This window comes from Nomascus leucogenys, chromosome 22a, assembly GCF_006542625.1.
Source record: "Nomascus leucogenys isolate Asia chromosome 22a, Asia_NLE_v1, whole genome shotgun sequence".
NCBI classification, from domain to species: Eukaryota; Metazoa; Chordata; class Mammalia; order Primates; family Hylobatidae; genus Nomascus; species Nomascus leucogenys.
Window position 1 is genome coordinate 102093149 of NC_044402.1, and position 17547 is coordinate 102110695.

The following is a 17547-nucleotide window of genomic DNA, read 5'->3' on the forward strand; positions in this document are numbered from 1 at the left end:
CTCTGTCCTGCCAGGCCCTGCTGGGTTTGGGAGGAATGCGGGCCTGGGTGTGTGGATGTGTGTTAATATAGGCAATTCTCACATTTTCTCCGATTGCTTACCCTTCACCCCACAACTGTGTAAATCAAATTTGGAAAAACTTTTTCTCAACCTTAAAATCAAATCCAACCTCACATAAATATCACTACAAACGACCTAATTTGCATCGTTTTGTTTGGTTGGGGTTTTTTTTTTTTTTTAAGATAACTTTCACTTTAAGTAACAGAGAACTACAAATATTTTGAATCATGCATTCTGTTTTACAGTTAAGAAAGAAATGGAAAAGATGGAAGAATGGTGTGGATATGGAGAAGAGAATGATGCAGAAGATGAACAGATACAGGGACAGGGAAAGCGCCTGAAAACCTCAAATCTGGGGAAAGAAAGAGGAACAGCACTTTGTAATGGCATCCTAATCTTGTTACCAAACAAACGGGGCTTGTTGCCCTGTACGCACAGAAGCCAATATTATGGCGCTGGTTTTTTGAGAAAAGTTTTCATTGCGAGTCAACTAACAAGGAGACAAGAGTATAGCTCTAATCTGTCTCCCTGTGCTGGCTTTAAGACGTTTTCTATTTTTATTAGAAAACGTTTAGGGGGTAGATTCTGGGATTAGTAGGTGATTGGTGGAAGGAAAGAAGCCTGGAAAATCCTCTGGCGTTCGCAGTTACCTCTTCATGTCCCTTCATGGGTCGCATGTGCAAATTTTGGAGGGAGTCAGTGTGAAACATGGGGGAAGATTCAAGCTGTGACGCCAGCAGGCTCATTTTGTACAGACTCCAGGTAGCCATCCATGTTAGTACTAACCAATTTCAGCCAGTTTGCTTTGTTTTGTTTTGTTTTTTAATCTCACAATGGAAGAAGTTTAGGTGTTTTAGCAAGTTGTTTTTTATCTGCCGTCCTGCATGCTCAAGAATTTTTGTTAGTCCCTGGTTTCTTTAACTCTGAGACACGGTTTCACTCTTGTGATTTTCTATATATAGGTCTCTAGGATTAATCCATTGCCTTTTTCTAATTTAGGCATGCATGTAGATATTGGCTGTAAGGAAAATTAGTGTTTGTCACATCTGTCATGAGAATAATTTTTTCCTTGTAGGCTGATTTGTAAATAGTGAAGGCAGTGCAGTTTCTTGTAGGTTTTGATTTTAGATGTGAAATGTGTACATTAAACCTTTCTTGCTGAGTTAGTCAAGTAAGCACTTTTTGTAAAAGATGTTTTCATAAAACATGTTTCATAGAGTAAAATACAGTTTCTAAAGTTAAATATTGCTTATTTTATTTAGGAAAGCTCTTTATTTAAATCTCACAAAGATCATGTGAAATCTGCGAAAGGTTCTCATACTCAGTGACTTAACATTATTCATATTTCTGCCACAGCTGCATATGAAGTAAAGGAAAAAAAAATTTTAAGAGCCAAATAGGTAACTACATAACCATATAATAAAAATTTTTTTCAAATAAGATTAATAAACTGCTGCACTTTTAAAGTTATACACATTAAAATGGGTCAAATACTGTTATTTTAGATTGCAACTATGGATCGCTGTAACAAGGGTACAGTGTTAAAACTCCAGCATTAAACAAGAAGTCTCATTAAGTCTCAGTATCTGAGGAAATCCATGTTGCTGGTACCCACTGAGGCTCTTCCTGAGCCTTCTGTATGGCAGACAACAACTGGGCACATGCATCGTGCAAGCTGTCATTCACAATCACATGATCAAAAAATTGGCCAAACTGAGTTTCCATTCTTTGGGCTAAATTTTCCATCTCTTGTAGGTCTTCATCCTTTAGGGGAAACAGAAAAATATGGATAGTACAGACTTAATTGGACAAATGGAAAAAATACAGTTTGTTATGCTGTCACGTTCAGTTGTGAAACTATGTATAAAAACAGGTCCGAAAATTTTGCACAGATGATTTTTTAGTAAAGTTTAAAAAATATCTTTTCAAAATTCTACAAAATTCGCAAACTATAAAATAGTAATTATTTTACCCTCTGTTACTAAAATAATGTGGCTAAGTATAGATAAAATATTTTTTTTTTTTTTTTAAGACAAGGTCCCACTCTGTCCTAGGCTGGCATGCAATGGGATCATCTCAGCTCACTGCAGCCTCTGCCTCCCAGGCTCAAGTGATCCTCCCACCTGGGCCTCCCAAGTAGCTGGGACTATAGGCACATGCTATCATGCCCAGCTAATTTTTGTAGAGAAAATATCATTATTATAACAGGTATAAACATATCCTTCTAAATTAATGTGAATCATAAGCAAAGCTGGGAAAAGTATATCACTATCCACAGTATGTCATCCTTTATTTCTTAGAAATGTATTACTGAGATAAATTTTAATTTGGAACTTTTTTTTAAATTATAAAAGACTGAAGTTCTTATTTCAGAAAATGAGGTCCAATAAATGTCTTCTAAACTACAAAACTTATGTTTTAATTTTTAGTCTTAATGTCTTGTCATGTTTTGCAAAATTTAGTAATAGTTTGCAGACAGATTACTCCCCTCAACTTCCTGTGTGAACTTATCTTACTCTACCTAAACACTTGAAACTTAACCATATACAACATAAAACCAAAGAAAATGTAGCAGTTTAAATAAAATTTAAACATAAATTTCAAGTGAACATTAATCTGATAGGAATAACATTAAAGACACAAAATGGCCACTTTCAACATGAGGATGGTATAAGCCAGTTATTATCTGTTTCTACTATTGTGGAATGTTCATTTAATGAAGGTAATTTGGCATTCACTTGGCACTAATGCATTAAATTCATTGCTGTTATTATTAGTTCATGAAAATAGTACAACTTGTCACCAATACAATCTGAAACACAAATACAAATGCAGGCACCAAAATCTTGTGGCTTTACAAAGTGACCATACATGTGATCCAGGAACAATTTTGTTAATTTGTTTAGACTGCCATAAAAATGAGAACAATTTTAAATGCCCATAAGACTCAGCAAATACATTCATGGACTCCACTGTTCACAAGGCAAACTGGAAAATCAGACCTCCATAGTCATTGAAAAAAATATGAAAATAAACATAATAAGAGAAAGGATAATTTAAAGATACCTTTGCTTGCTTTGGCAGCACATATACTAAAACTGAAACGATGCAGAGATTAGCATGGCCCTTGTACAAGCATGACATACAAATATTTAGTGAATCATTCATATTTTTAGTTTCAATTTTGCCAGGTAAATAAATTCTGGAGATGTTTCACAACAATGTGAATATACTTAACACTAAATACTAACACTGAACTGTACACTTAAAACGGTTAATATGGTAAGTTTTATGTATTTTTACCACCCATACACATAAACACACACACACAAGGGGATGTAATATCTTGATCTGAGTGATGGTTATCTGGGTGCATATACACATAAAAATTCATTAAACTGTACATTCTATACACCTTACTGAATGTATGTTATGACTCACAATATTTAAAGTGTATTTAATGTAAAATATATGTTGCAACTGGAAAAAAATCACCTGTTCTAGGATGAGATCACTGATTAATTTCACCTGGCTTGCCCCCTCTATTATTACCATCATCATTTTACAGATGAGATATACTCACTGAGCATTTTTAAAGTAAGCTTTTAAGTAAAAGATAATCTGTTTAAAATACAAATACCAGCTCATATATGCCCAATTTCTGTTTGGCTTTGCAAACTATGGCTCGAGGATTTTTTGTAAGCTAGACCCAAAAAAAAAGAAAGAAAATAAGGGTAGCATCATAACACTTATTAAACTTTATATCTGTAAGTGATGTCCATCCAAAAGGATAAATCATAAGGGCATTATCCATTAGAAACAAAAATTACATTCTCTAACACAGATCCTGTAGAAACAATGCAGTTTTAATTTTTTTTTTTTGTAAAATAAAACCATAGTAAACCATTTTATTGAGGGCCTTTTGGGGAGGGGGTCAAAAAGGAGGAGGAGGACAATGAGATCAGAGATCCTTGGCCCTGCCCAACCCAGGTCTCTCCCACACAGAAGCCACTGAAAGCAATACAGTAGTTTTTGACTTGCTCTTACCTTGAACTTCATGTCCACATAGTAGTCAGTAATAATCTTGGCATTTTTCCGAGATTGTTTCATACACCTCATATTCGATGGCTTTATAAATATGACATAGGGCTTCAGTTCATGAGTTCGAACCACTTGAATATCCTACACAGAAAATTTAAATGCACATTTATTTTTTGTTTGTTTTGTTTTGAGACATGGTCTTGCTCTGTCACCCAGGCTGGAGTGCTGTGGTGCAATCACAGTTCACTGTAGCCTCAGCTTCCCAGGCTCAAAACGATCCACCCATCTCAGCCTCCCAAGTAGCTGGGACCACAGGCATGTGCCACCATGCCCAGCTATTTGGTTTTGTTTTATTTTGGAGTCTCATTCTGTTGCCCAGGCTGGAGCACAGTGGCGGGATCTCTGCTCACTGCAACTACCACCTTCCCAGTTCAAGCAATTCTTGTGCCTCAGCCTCCCTAGTAGCTGGGATTACAGGCGTGTGCCACCACACCCAGCTAATTTTTGTATTTTTAGTAGAGATGGGGTTTCACTATGTTGCCCAGATTGGTCTCAAACACCTGGCCTCAAGAAATCCTCCCATCTTGGCTTTCCAAAGTGCTGGGATTATAGGCATGAGCCACTGCACCTGACCTAAATACACGTTTAAAAACAGAAGTCCTAGCTTTCTAGAGTGAACATGAAGCTTCTCAAAATTTCTAAGACCAGAAATTAGCAATTATTTTTAGAGTATAGTCTCATGTACCCTCAACTCCTCAATTCTAAAAAACAAATGAACATTTTAAAAATTTGAAGATGGAGTCTTAGAATCAAAATTAAGGTCAAATCCTGACTCTTACTAGCTATGACTAGCAATTGAAATCTTACTAGCTGAGTAAGAGTCTATACATGAGAGAATCTCATTTACTGAGAGTAGGATTCTATACATGATTTCATATGACAAAGACAAAGACAGACTCTCAAGGTGGATCAGCTCTGTTTCACCTTCACTTCCCTTTCCTCTTGCTACTATCTCACATTGGATACTGCTACCATCTGTTTTCCTCTGATTCTCTAGCACACAAAGTATATTTCTAAATGACTAAGAAAACATGGCTGGGCGCAGTAGCTCATGACTATAATCCCAGCACTTTGGGAGGCTGAGGCAGGTGGATCACTTGAGCCCAGGAGTTCCATTGCCAGACCAGCCTGGCAAACATGGCGAAACCCTGTCTCTACTAAAAATACAAAAATTAACCAGGCACGGTGGCTTGCGCTTGTAGTCCCAGCTACTCGGGAGGCTGAGGCACGAGAATTGCTTGAACCTGGGAAGCGGAGGTTGCAGTGAGCCGAGATCGTGCCACTGCACTCTAGTCTGGACGACAGAGCAGGGCCTTGTCTCAAAAAACAAAACAAACACAGACACGCACACACACACACACACACACACACCAAGAAAATACAAAGTTCGTAAAAATTGGGCCTACGGATTGCATGCTCTTTATCTTACCTTAACTTGCTCACCCTTGCTCCGTTCTACATGTGGTCTCGGGAAGGTAGCCACAGATATGACAACATAGAAACCTCACCTCCTTGTACAAAGCAACATCTTATTCACTCCACAAGAAGTTACCTTGATGCCTTTGTGATCAAGGTTAAAGCAAGAAAGATTCTTGCTTCTCTTTGTGGCCACCCAGTCAGTTCTGCTTTTCTGTCAGAGAAGCAATACTTCTTTCCCAACTAAAAATAAAATGTCGTCAATTGACACGTTAAGTAAGATCTTAGATATGGGAAATGGCCTTATTCTTAAAAGGCTAACAGAATAAATGTCTCAACTATAACCTACGGCATGTGCACAAAAAGTGGATGATATGCATTCATTGTTTGGGGACATAAATATTCCATGATGGACCCACCTGAGGCTCTAAGTCCATGACACAGATCTTTCCTTCGACAAGGACTGTTTGAACAGCATCCACACTAGTGCCATACAGGTGGCCTTTGTACTCACCATACTCCAGCATCCTGCAAGAGCAGGCCAAACAAAACAGAATGCTTTCTACAAGGAAAATATTATTAGTAGTAACATGATGATAAACTGCACTAGAGTTGAATATAAATATGTGGACTTTATTAACACAGAAAGAATGAATAGATATTCAAGAGGTGAACAAAATGAGCATATCTAGAGTTTATGTATTTCCTCAAGTTCTCCAAGGTTTGCAAACTCCATTCTGCTCCCTTTCCAAACCCAGTGAGTTGGTGTGCTGGTCTATCGATGTACATTTCTTGCTTAACTCCTCAGAAACAAAAGGAATTACCCAGGAGCTTTGGAAAATACATAAAAATAGGGAATCTATTTCGAATGTAAAACAACAAGAGGAAAGAATCAGCTTCTGAACCTCTACTTTACCTGTGACTATATATGAGGCTTTCAAATGTTTCCTTGGACACATAGTGATACTCACGCCCATTCATTTCATAACTCTTTTTAGTACGAGTAGTGTCTATCAAAAAAAGGGAATGAAAGGTTTCAGTGTCTTCAAAATTCTTTGATTACCAATATGCATTTGAATAAAGATATCTAATCAAAATAAATAAATGAATATATAATCAAGTAGATAAAATGCTAGAACTAAAAAGAAGAAGCCCCAATTGGTGATAAGTTCTTATATAAAAATCATTTTGTCTATAAACCTTTACTGAGTGCTTATGGTGTGAAAAAGAATGCACTAGGTATTAAGCCAGCATAAGAAAGACCTAAGGGAACACCTATTATTACTTCAAAATAAGTGCTAGTGAATTATGTGTGAACCTTTAGATGCCCGAAGCCTCCCAGATAGCAATACCAATAATATCTTACATTTGGATAGTGCATTTCCCATGATCTCATTTCATCTTCCACACTCTTACCTTAGGTAAACTGTTAATATCTATATTTTACTCATAAGTAAAGCTTTTGGAGAAACTTGCTCACATTCATAAGACTGATGAAAAGTGAAGTTGAAATTAGAACCTATGTGTTCTGACTCCTCTAGATGAATGTTTTTTACAACAATAGATTCTCAAATTTGAAATAGAGAAAGCCCATGACATTCTGCTCTCTTGACCAGATGCATTAATACCCAACCGAGTGGTGGTTCGTTTTAGGGATCTCTAGGAGGGAAAGATTAGCTGAGTCTAGATTCAGTCTGATTCTTTGATATTGCCACTTTGATTACAGACAGCTTCAACTTAAATAGTGCCAGGTCATGTAGAATATAGGAGTTCATCAAATATCTAAAAGTTATTTGTTGTCTGCTCATTCATTTATTCAACTAGTGTGTACTGAGTGCCTACTATGTTCCAGGTATCATGTTAGGTTCTGAAAACACAAAGATGAGTAAGACAGTTTCAACTCTGCATCCAGCCTGGATGCACACCACTGAGTGCACACCACTGCACTCCAGCCTGGGTGACAGAGCAAAACTCCATCTTAAAACGAAACAAAACAAAAAACACTAGCAGTTTCCATGACTCTTTCTTTCACTCAGGTTTAATTTAAAAGTCTATCATCACTCATGCCACAACTTCATTTTCATCATCCAGTCTCAACTGACTAATTAAAATTCCATTCCCACATAATCATCAAAATTATAAACTTCACTTAGATTTTAGGCTGCTTCTCCACACATCTGGCTCAAATTTGCTGCACCAGGGAAGCCTGCACTCAGAGAAGCCAGACGAGAGCCAGACGAGAATGTGAGTCACTTCTCTTTCCTTTCACGGTATTTCTACTGCTCCTGCTTCTCCCTGCCCCCGATAGATCTCACTTCCACTGGTTTAGAACTCTCTAAGGCTAGAGTGCAGGGAGGGAGAGGAAAGCAGGAAGGAAGGTTCTGGTTTGGCAAATACTGATTCTGGCTGCTAGTGGCTTTCTTTAGATTTGGCAAATGCTTAAATCCGGCTCTTTCTCTCCAAAATGATATATTGGGTTATTTTGCAAACCCTATCACCAACACAAGGCCTCTCAAGTCGATACCTATTCCAGTTCGTCATCTGTGATTCCTTCCAAAGCCTGATACGTTTGGGAATCCACTTTCGGCCTTTTTCTCCTCAGGCTTCCTCCTGGGCAGGAATCATATAACCCTGGGCTGACTTTCTTATACATTACCTGCCCAGATCTGGTCCTTGGGGAACATCACAAGTCTAGCTGTGATGAATCCTACAAGGACAGCTACTTCCCAAATTATAGCCATTGGCCACTTCCTGTAAGCTCTCCTCCTTCGGATTTTTCAGGTGTAATTCGGACACCATTCTTCTGTGTCCCCCAAAGTGCAGAAGACACATAGGAAGCTCTCCAAGTGGTCCTCCTAGGTTCCTCTGTCTTGCCTTGAGGGGAGGGGGAAGCAAGCACACCCACACACTCTTCCCACAGTTAGCGGGTCAGGAACACACAGCACGGCTCTCTCCAATAAAAGCCTCCACGAAAAGCCCCATGAATCTCCCTCCCCAAGCCTTTTATATCCTCGAGGTGTGTGAAGAGTTTAACTTGTTTTCACATTCCTCGTTTAAAGATGTGCATCTTAGTGCCTCAGTCAAAATTTTAACTTCCTTTTACACATATTAGAAATGATGCATTATTATACGTTATTATAAACATGCATTATTATGAACTTTCTATTTTCTTGAAATCAGGAATTCTATCTCAAGTCTTGATCTTTTCTATTTTTACAACAAAACAGGTTTTCTTAGAGTGATTTTAAAGTTTTTTTTTTGAAGGGTGAATCTCAGTATGAAACAAATAATTCCTTCTATTTTTAGAACTGTAGCTCTCAAATGTCTTAAAGCTTAAAAAAAAACCTCGTATAACAACTCTAAATGGGTAAAAAACTCACACAACTCTACATAGAGAAAAGTCTGAAAGATTATGTTTTAGGAGTTGGTTTGGAGCTGGTAGTAGTGAAGGGGGAGCTTAGGAGAAATAAAGGAGTTACAAGTAAAAGGAAATAAGAAAACACTTTTTTTTTTGAGTCGGAATCTCACTTTCTCGCCCAGACTGGAGTGCAATGGTGCGATCTCGGCTCACTGCAACCTCCGCCTCCCAGGTTTAAGCGATTATCTGTCTCAGCCTCATGAGTAGCTGGGATTACAGGCATGCAGCACCACACCCGGCTAATTTTTGTATTTTAAGTAGAGACGGGGTTTCACCATGTTGGCCAAGCTGGTCTTGAACTCCTGACCTCAGATGATCCACCCACTTCAGCCTCCCAAAGTGCTGGGATTACAGGAGTGAGCCACCATGCCCAACCAGAAAACACCATTTTTTAAAAAGCTATGTATTGTATAATCATACTCATAAATTTATATAAAGTTGTATATGCATATATCGATTTTTAGATAGTAAGCACTGGGTGTATGTTAACTATTATTGCTAATTATTAGTTTGCCTGAAAGGCCATCCATATAATTGTTAAGAAATAGAAAAAAGCCCTTTTAGACTGTTGTGGGGTGGGGGGAGGGGGGAGGGATAGCATTAGGAGATATACCTACTGCTAAATGATGAGTTAATGGGTGCAGCACACCAACATGGCACATGTATACATATGTAACAAACCTGCGCGTTGTGCACATGTACCCTAGAACTTAAGGTATAATAATAATTTTAAAAAAAGAAAAAAGCCCTTTTAAAAGCCAGCTGCCTACATTCCAATAAGTCAATTTTCCTTATTAAAATAAATATGGTTAGAAATAATTAAGAACTATCCCTGGTGTTGTATACTTTTACAACAAAGATGGAATGACATAGTTAAATGAGATCAGCAAAGAAAGTTTTACCAAAACACAAACTACTATGAAAGCAAAACTAAACATACGTGGCACAGCACTTTGAAAATGGCTGGGATTAAATTCAATAAGTTGTCTTCTGAGCTCATTTACTCCAACACCAGAGGGTCCTAAACACAAAAAGTCACACACAGAAATCATCAGATGTGGATAAATATAATTATGTGATGGAATCATCATTTTAGTCCTTCTACTGAAGAAACTTGAGAGCAAATATTTTTAGGGAAATTATGTAACTTCCTTTCTCATAAATTGGAAGAAACCCAGAAAACTCTTGGGAATTTTTCTAGTGACCCATGGAATAATCCACCTTGCTTCAACATTCAGGAATGAGGTAAGGAATTACAGGAACCTGACCCCCAGCAAACTTCATCTAATGTTGAATGCCATGAGAATTGGCTGGTCTCATTTTAGAGAATCAGAGAGCTCTGCCTTTCTTCTTCAAATGAAGTTTTTACCAAGTCACAGCCAGAAACCAGCGTCAACAATTATAGGTTCTGTGACTTACAGAATTCAGCGGCACATTCCTGACAGATGATCGAGTCAGCACCCCCATGTCCGGCTGGAGGCAGGGCCGACTTCATGGGTATAGAACCTGTTTAGTTACACAGGGCACATGCTTAGAAGGATACTGTGCTTGGATGAATTCTCTGCTATTGCATCTTGAAATCTTTGATAATTTTTTAACAAGGGGCCCTTGCATTTGCATTTTACAATGGGGACTGCAAATGATATTGCTGGTCCCAGCTGTAAGGCACATCGTTCTGCTCTACAGGGACCTGCCTTGCTCATGAAGCTAAACACGCAGACAGGAAGGCAGTAGGTTACAAGTTGCTACTGCTACAGGGACCAGCTTTGCAAAAGTCATGGTCACAAAAGCAGGTCACTCCTGCACTACCTTTGCCATGATCTTTATAAAGCACCAAAGATACAGTCCAGAAGATGTTAGATACTTTTCTAAATGAGGTAGTTACAAATTTCTTAGGGGAATGGACTTTAAGAATTTAACACATTTCTCAGGGAAACGGACGTTAAGAATTTATTTTCATGATACAGGTTAATGATCTGTCTGGGGAAACACTCATCTATGTTTACAGAACAATTCTAAGCAGGAAAAAAAACTCTCAGTCATAACAACATCATAATACTGGTTATATAGTTCATGGACACCATGGCATACCACATTCACTTGTAGATTTTTTAAAAAGCTTGATACAATAAAATGTTACTTATAAACACACATGTACAATGGCTTTATTTCGTTTTTTAAAAAAGGTATTTGTATGGGGGTCCATAAAGAGTTCTACCTTCACCATTATTCCCAATGCAAGACACCTGAATCTAGAAGGAAGACTTCTCAAGGAGGAGAGACAGTGCATGCTGGGACATACCCATGAGCACTATGAGGCGGTACTTGTCTGAAGGGCGTCGCTGGTACCTCACCACCTCCTCGTAAGGGGCACCCACTGCACTGTAGCAGCCTCCGGTGCAGCACACACTGGCATGCAGCGGGCTGAGGTGAGACTTCCTGCGACAAAGGCGCATGCTGCGGCGGAAGCCAGCTAGGGAGGGGAAGTGCACAGAACATAAGAACCAGGCAGGAGAGATCACTTGTAGCTTCACACCTGATGAAATATGTAGCAACCATGATCCTAAAGTGTTCATTAATATAGTCAGGTCTGTCTGAAGTTAGAAGATGGGAAGTAATATGCGGGAAAAATATGAAAATGCCCCCCGTGCTAGCCCATCTAGCACCTGCCAGGCATTGTCCTGGGTGCTGGGGATAGAGGGCTCAACTAATCCAAGGCCATTTTCTCATGAAATCTACATTTTGTAGAAGAAGAGAGACAAAAATAAAAAGCAACAAAAAATAAGTACCTATAAGAAGACGAGGTAGATAGACAGTGATGGGGGTGCTTTTTTAGATAGGCAGTAAGGTTAGAGTATCTCTGAAAGGTTGGCATTGAGCAGACATCTGGAGGAAGGCAGGGAGCCAGATCAGGAAGTCTCTGTGGAGACGGGCAAGCCAGGCCAAGGGAACAGCAAGTGCAGTGGTGCAGAGAAAGGAACTGTGCTTGGAGCATTGGAGGAACAGCGAGGAAGCCTGTCTAGCTGCAGGGCAGTAAGCAACAGGGAGTATGGAAATAGGGTTGGGGAAGCGGCTGGAGCCAGATCACACAGGGCCTCCGAAAGTGTTGGATTGCTGTGGAAGTGTGACGGGAAGCTGTTGGCAGTGACATGATTTGATTCATGTTTCTGAAAGACTCCTCTGGTTGGTGTAAACCGTAGGGAGAGCAAGTGTGGCCTCAGGAGAGAGCAGTTAGGAAGCTACTGCAGTGGTCAGGGTGAGAGATGAGGGTGGCTTGGGCCAGGGTAGAAAGAGTGGAGCAGGCTCATTTTTCACGTTTTTCAGGTGGTTTCACTAAGACACAGACAGGTTAGGTGGTTGCTTAGGACTGTGTGATCAGTGCAAAGTAGAACACACGGGTCATGATTTCTAAGCTCCTAGATTCCTGCTTAATCTGCCTTTTGAATCATAGAGCTTTCTGGTATCTTCAGAGCTGTTTCCAGGTCCTCTCAGTAGACAGAGTTAGCAACTCTATGTGTACATATAAATACACATGCACACTTCGATCTATATTTGTATGTCTGTATATTGAAAACCATGAGTTCACACCAGTACCTACAATGTCAATCCAACACTACAGGATTCATTCCAGACTTCCCCTTTTCATGTTTATAACTCCCTTCTCTAACAGTGAGAACCCTGGCCCTTGTTGTCCTCAATACATTTGCTTATTGTATCAATCAAGAGCACTTAGGTGTGCAAGATAGGGGACAGACAGTGTCGATAGCCTCGCAGAAAGTGTCAGAGCCCAAGCTAGATGAAGTGAGCATCTTTGTAAAGCCTGCTGGGTATCAGAGGCCAAGTGATGGCAGCTGACCTCTTGATTTTACTCTGCCTCTGAGAATCTGCACCAGGCTACCATTGTCCCCTGTACAGATGCCTTCTTCACCCTGCTCATGCTCCTTACTCTCCACCTTTGTGTAGCTGCCTACTCTGCTCAGCTCTACCTAACAGCTTTTAGGCTGAATGATTCTGAAAGCAATACAGAAAGGTGGCCCCTTGTTTTTCTTTTTTTTTTTTCATGCTCCCCTGATGATTCCAAAATGCATCCAGCTTGGGAACCAACCTTCTAGTTTACAGACCCTGCAGCTCTGCTAGTCTTCCCCTGCCTCCCTATAGAAGGAAGCCCAGAGCGGTTTTAGATGAGTGGTAGGTACCTGGTCCTTCACAAAGCTCTGCCCAGGTGACAGATGATAGAAATGTGGCCATAAGAAGTAAGTTTAAAAGTCAGAGACTTTGTCTCTTTAGCATAAGATAAATAGGTTACGAAACAGTCTGGAAGAAAACAAAAAGAGTTGTGTTTGAGGAGTAATTAATAGATACCCAGTGGAAATTAGATGAATAACAATGAATAATTAATAGATCAGAATACAGACAAGAAAAAAGGACAGAAAGAAAAGGAAACTAGAATGAGGAACGGGTCTGGAATGTTCATTAGCAAAAGAAACTTTCAAAATCGTGTCAGGTTTGGAAACATAATTTAACAAGTGACAGAGGCCCACCTCTTATTAATTTATTACCTACCTATAAAGAACTTCTGACCATAGCCAACAAATTCCTCCTTGTCTGAAGCACAGAGAGCAGATGGAGCATAATATGTGAGAGCGAGAAGTTTATTTAGAATAAATTCATGAAATCATTTTCAACTTTTCAAGTGACCACCTTAGTAGATGGCAGCAGAGTTGAATTTATCCTTGAGTGGCTCACTGAACGTTCTAAGCATTTTTCATCCTATTATTCACACACAACAAACTATAGAGATGCACTTCACAGAATTTGAGCATTACACTGAATGTATTCTGTCTAGTATGGTTAAAGCCAAAACCAGTTTATTAATTTTTTAAGATAAGTTTCCTTAGGATATGTTTAAAAATACATACCCAGTTCTTATGTTTTTACTATGATTAGATATCATATAACTTTAAATAAGCTTAAAGTAGTTTTTTGTTCTTCTCCCTCCCTGCCCACCCCCCTGCTGTTGTTGCTCACTCTGGAGTGCAATGGCACGATCTCGGCTCACTGCAACCTCCACCTCACAGGTTCAAGTGATTCTCCTGCCTCAGCCTCCCGAGCCGCTGGGATTACAGGCACGTGCCACCATGCCCAACTAATTTTTGTATTTTTAGTAGAGACGGAGTTTTACCATGTTGGCCAGGCTGGTCTTGAACTCCTGACCTCAGGTGATCCACCCACCTCAGCCTCCCAAACTGCTGGGATTACAGGTGTGAGCCACCATGCCCGGCCTTGTTCTTGACCATACTGTGTTTTTAACTTTTTTTTTCTGCAAGTCCTATAATTAATCTGTTTGCTAGATATGGGTTTTTATTTTCTCCCTCTTAAAAGGGTTCATTCTATATAAGACAAGATTTGCTCTGTGGCTGCCAAATGTTTCTGATTGGCCAGGACTCTGAGAGACAAAATGAGGAAAACTGTGCCCAGTGCCTCTGCAGCATCTAGAGATAGTTCGAATTCCTGTTTCTCCTTTCATTGAGATCTCAGAAAAAAACTCCAGAAAAAAAAGTTATAAGAAAATTATTTTCAAATTACTTTTTACTTAAGTTCCTTCTCAAATATACAGCTCTGCTCTGATCATTGAAATAATATATGGCCAGGTGCAGTGGCTAACGCCTGTAATCCTAGCACTTTGGGAGGCCAAGGGTGGCAGATCACTTGAGGTCAGGAGTTCGAGACCAGCCTGCCCAAAATGGTGAAACCCCGCCTTTACTAAAAATACAAAAAATTAGCCAGGTGTGGTGGCTTGTGCCTGTAGTCCCAGCTACTCGGGAGGCTGAGGCAGGAGAATCACTTGAACTTGGGAGATGGAGGTTGCAGTAAGCTGAGATCACACCACTGCACTCCAGCCTGGGCAACAGAGACAGACTTTGTCTCAAATATAAACATATATATAAAATATAAAGAGCATTTGTTAATAGAATGAACGGACATATGCAACCTTTTTTCTTAACTTTTTTTTTTAAGTGCTTTAAAATACAAAGAAAGAAAACACACCAATATCAATTCCATCTTCTGGTAAGTAAATACATTTTCTTACTTAGATATGTCAATAAGTTTAAAAGGAAATGTTTTCTTGGGGATACATTCATAAAGCTTAATTATTTTTACTGTTCTTTTAAATGTTGTCTATGAAACTGAATATTTAATCATTGATTTCACCCACAAAATGTCATATCCTTAGAGAACCTCACAAACTTAGTTTGGAAGTGTGTTTCCTGGGGAAAAAATGTAAATATGAGGGGAAAACCGTAAACAACAACAAATACCATATCTTCATCTTAAACATTATCCAGTCAAGTATTCATTTTTGAGGCACTGAAAGATCTTAAACATAGTTCTATTTGGTATATCTAGGAAATAAAAACAATTACCTTCTGAAAGTTCCTCTGGATATTTGGGTAAGTGCAGAAACAGACATGAAAAAGTTAAGCCTTTAAGAAGATCATGTTAGCCATCAAATCAAGGCAAATGACATAAGCAAGACATGCACGTCACCACTAGCAAAAGGTAACTCGGGTAAGGCCTGGCTAGGCAAATGATCACCACATTATTGGGACTGAGAAACTGGTTTGCCCTGACTCTGCTGCTTGGGACAGTAACTTTTTCTGAAAGTTGCCTATCAAGACTCTCCCTGAAGGCTTTTTAACCCAGGAAGACTCTACTTGGTTGGCACAAAATGGGGCTTGAAAGGGAGAGAAGTTAAAGGAAAGTAACAGGTTTGAGCCTTCTCTCTCCTCTCTCCCCGAGGCAGTATTGTAACAGCTCTGTGAAGGGGAAGAAGTAGTAGAAATGGCGCTGGGGCTGGTGCTGCAGCAGCCTCTGGCCAGAGCGAGGGTCCTCATTCCTTCCCCTTCCTGGGTCTCACACACTTCCATCCCCAGCTGCCCCATGAAGACAGAGGAAATCAAATACAAAGCAAACTGTTTTCTTTGTTTTCCAGACATCAGAAAATAGCCTTATTCTGTTTTTTGGTTTGTTTTGAGATGCAGTCTCCTCTGTCATTCCAGGCTGGAGTGCAACGGTGCTATCTCAGCTCACTGCAACCTCTGTCTCCCAGGTTCAAGCAATTCTCTTGCCTCAACCTCCTGAGTAGCTGGGATTATAGGCATAAGCCACCACACCTGGCTAATTTTTGTATTTTTGGTAGAGACGGGGTTTCATCGTGTTGGCCAGGCTGGTCTACAAACTCCTGACCTCAAGTGATCTGCCCGCCTCGGCCTCCCAAAGTGCTGGGATTAGAGGCGTGAGCCACCATGTCCAGCCTTTCTTTTTTTAATGACGCTTCTGATTAAATAAACTATACAATCACCTCGTCACCTCCTGGGGAAATTCAAGGAAATCATACTATACTTTATTCAGACTACAGACCGAAACTGAAGAACCTTAACTGCTCACCAAGCAGTCTAAGTAACAGAATTAAGCATCATGGAATGAATGCCAAGGGTTCTATGCTTAGAAAATATGCCAGCTGGGTGCTAATTGTTCCTTAATTGAGCTCCTAAGAGAGCTGGGTTCAGAACGTATATCAATGCTTGAGACTTCTCACTTTTCCAGCCGAGAGGAGTCCACAAGGGGCGTTTTACAGTAGGCACCTCCCTCTGCAGTGCTGTTCTCAAAGAACTGGCTGCTGACTCCCCCAAGGAACAAGATTTCACAGTAATAACACCTGCTAACACTTGTGTAGCACTTTCTGTTTGCCAGGCACTGTTCTAAGCACTTTATTCATGTAAATTATTGTTCCCATTTTAGAGGTGAGGAACCTGAAGGGCAGAGAGGTTAAGAGCCAGAGAACCCGCAGTTAGTGAGTAATGAACCCAGGGTTCAAACTGGCCAATCTGGCTGGAGTCGGTGGTCTCACCCACTGCCTCTCCTTCCACAGACCCGCAAACACTCCCCGGCCTCAACAACAGCCTTCGCATGTGGAATGTTTTCCAGTCGGACAGAACAAAGAAGGATGAGAATAAGCTAGAGGAATGAAAAACTAAGCCAATCCCAAACACTGGGCAAGTATAAATAATCAATTAAATTATTTCTAACAGGCCAACCATCTAATGGAAAACAGGAAATTTTGAAACAAATGTAAATAATCTAGAAAAGTGGTTCACAACTCATTGTCTCAATGCTTTCTTTTTTTTATAACTAATATTTGTAGCAATCTCTCTACTTTTATGAAAGGAAATTAATAGATGGCATAATCTACCACACATGTAATTTTAAAAATCAATACAATGCTCCAGCTGTAATATTAAAAAACATTTTAAAAGAAGTAATTTATATTTTAAAAGTATATATATACGAGGCAGATGGATCACTTGAGATCAGGAGTTCGAGACTAGCCTGAGCAGCATGGAAACCCGTCTCTACTAAAAATACAAAAATTAGCTGGGTGTTGTGGTGCACACCTGTAATCCCAGCTACTCAGGAGGCTGAGGCACAAGAATCACTTGAGCCTGGGGGGTGGAGATTGCAGTGAGCCCAGATCACACTGCACTCCAGCC

The 17547-nt window shown here is 39.8% G+C and overlaps 1 protein-coding gene and 1 pseudogene across 1 annotated transcript in view; one reads left to right on the plus strand and one right to left on the minus strand.

The window, feature by feature from the left end:
• Positions 1–1293: 1293 nt before the first annotated feature.
• MPP4 (membrane palmitoylated protein 4) overlaps positions 1294–17547 on the minus strand; it is a 55319-nt gene continuing 39065 nt past the window's right edge. The window contains exons 14-21 of the mRNA XM_030803188.1: positions 15421–15435; positions 13559–13600; positions 11298–11468; positions 9936–10016; positions 6494–6587; positions 5997–6105; positions 4108–4242; positions 1294–1824 (exon numbers count right to left, since the gene is read on the minus strand). Of these exons, the coding sequence (XP_030659048.1) occupies positions 1633–1824; positions 4108–4242; positions 5997–6105; positions 6494–6587; positions 9936–10016; positions 11298–11468; positions 13559–13600; positions 15421–15435 (839 nt within the window). The 3' untranslated portion in view covers positions 1294–1632. The remainder of the gene's footprint in view (positions 1825–4107; positions 4243–5996; positions 6106–6493; positions 6588–9935; positions 10017–11297; positions 11469–13558; positions 13601–15420; positions 15436–17547) is intronic.
• On the plus strand, positions 3133–3233 carry LOC115832567 (annotated as a pseudogene).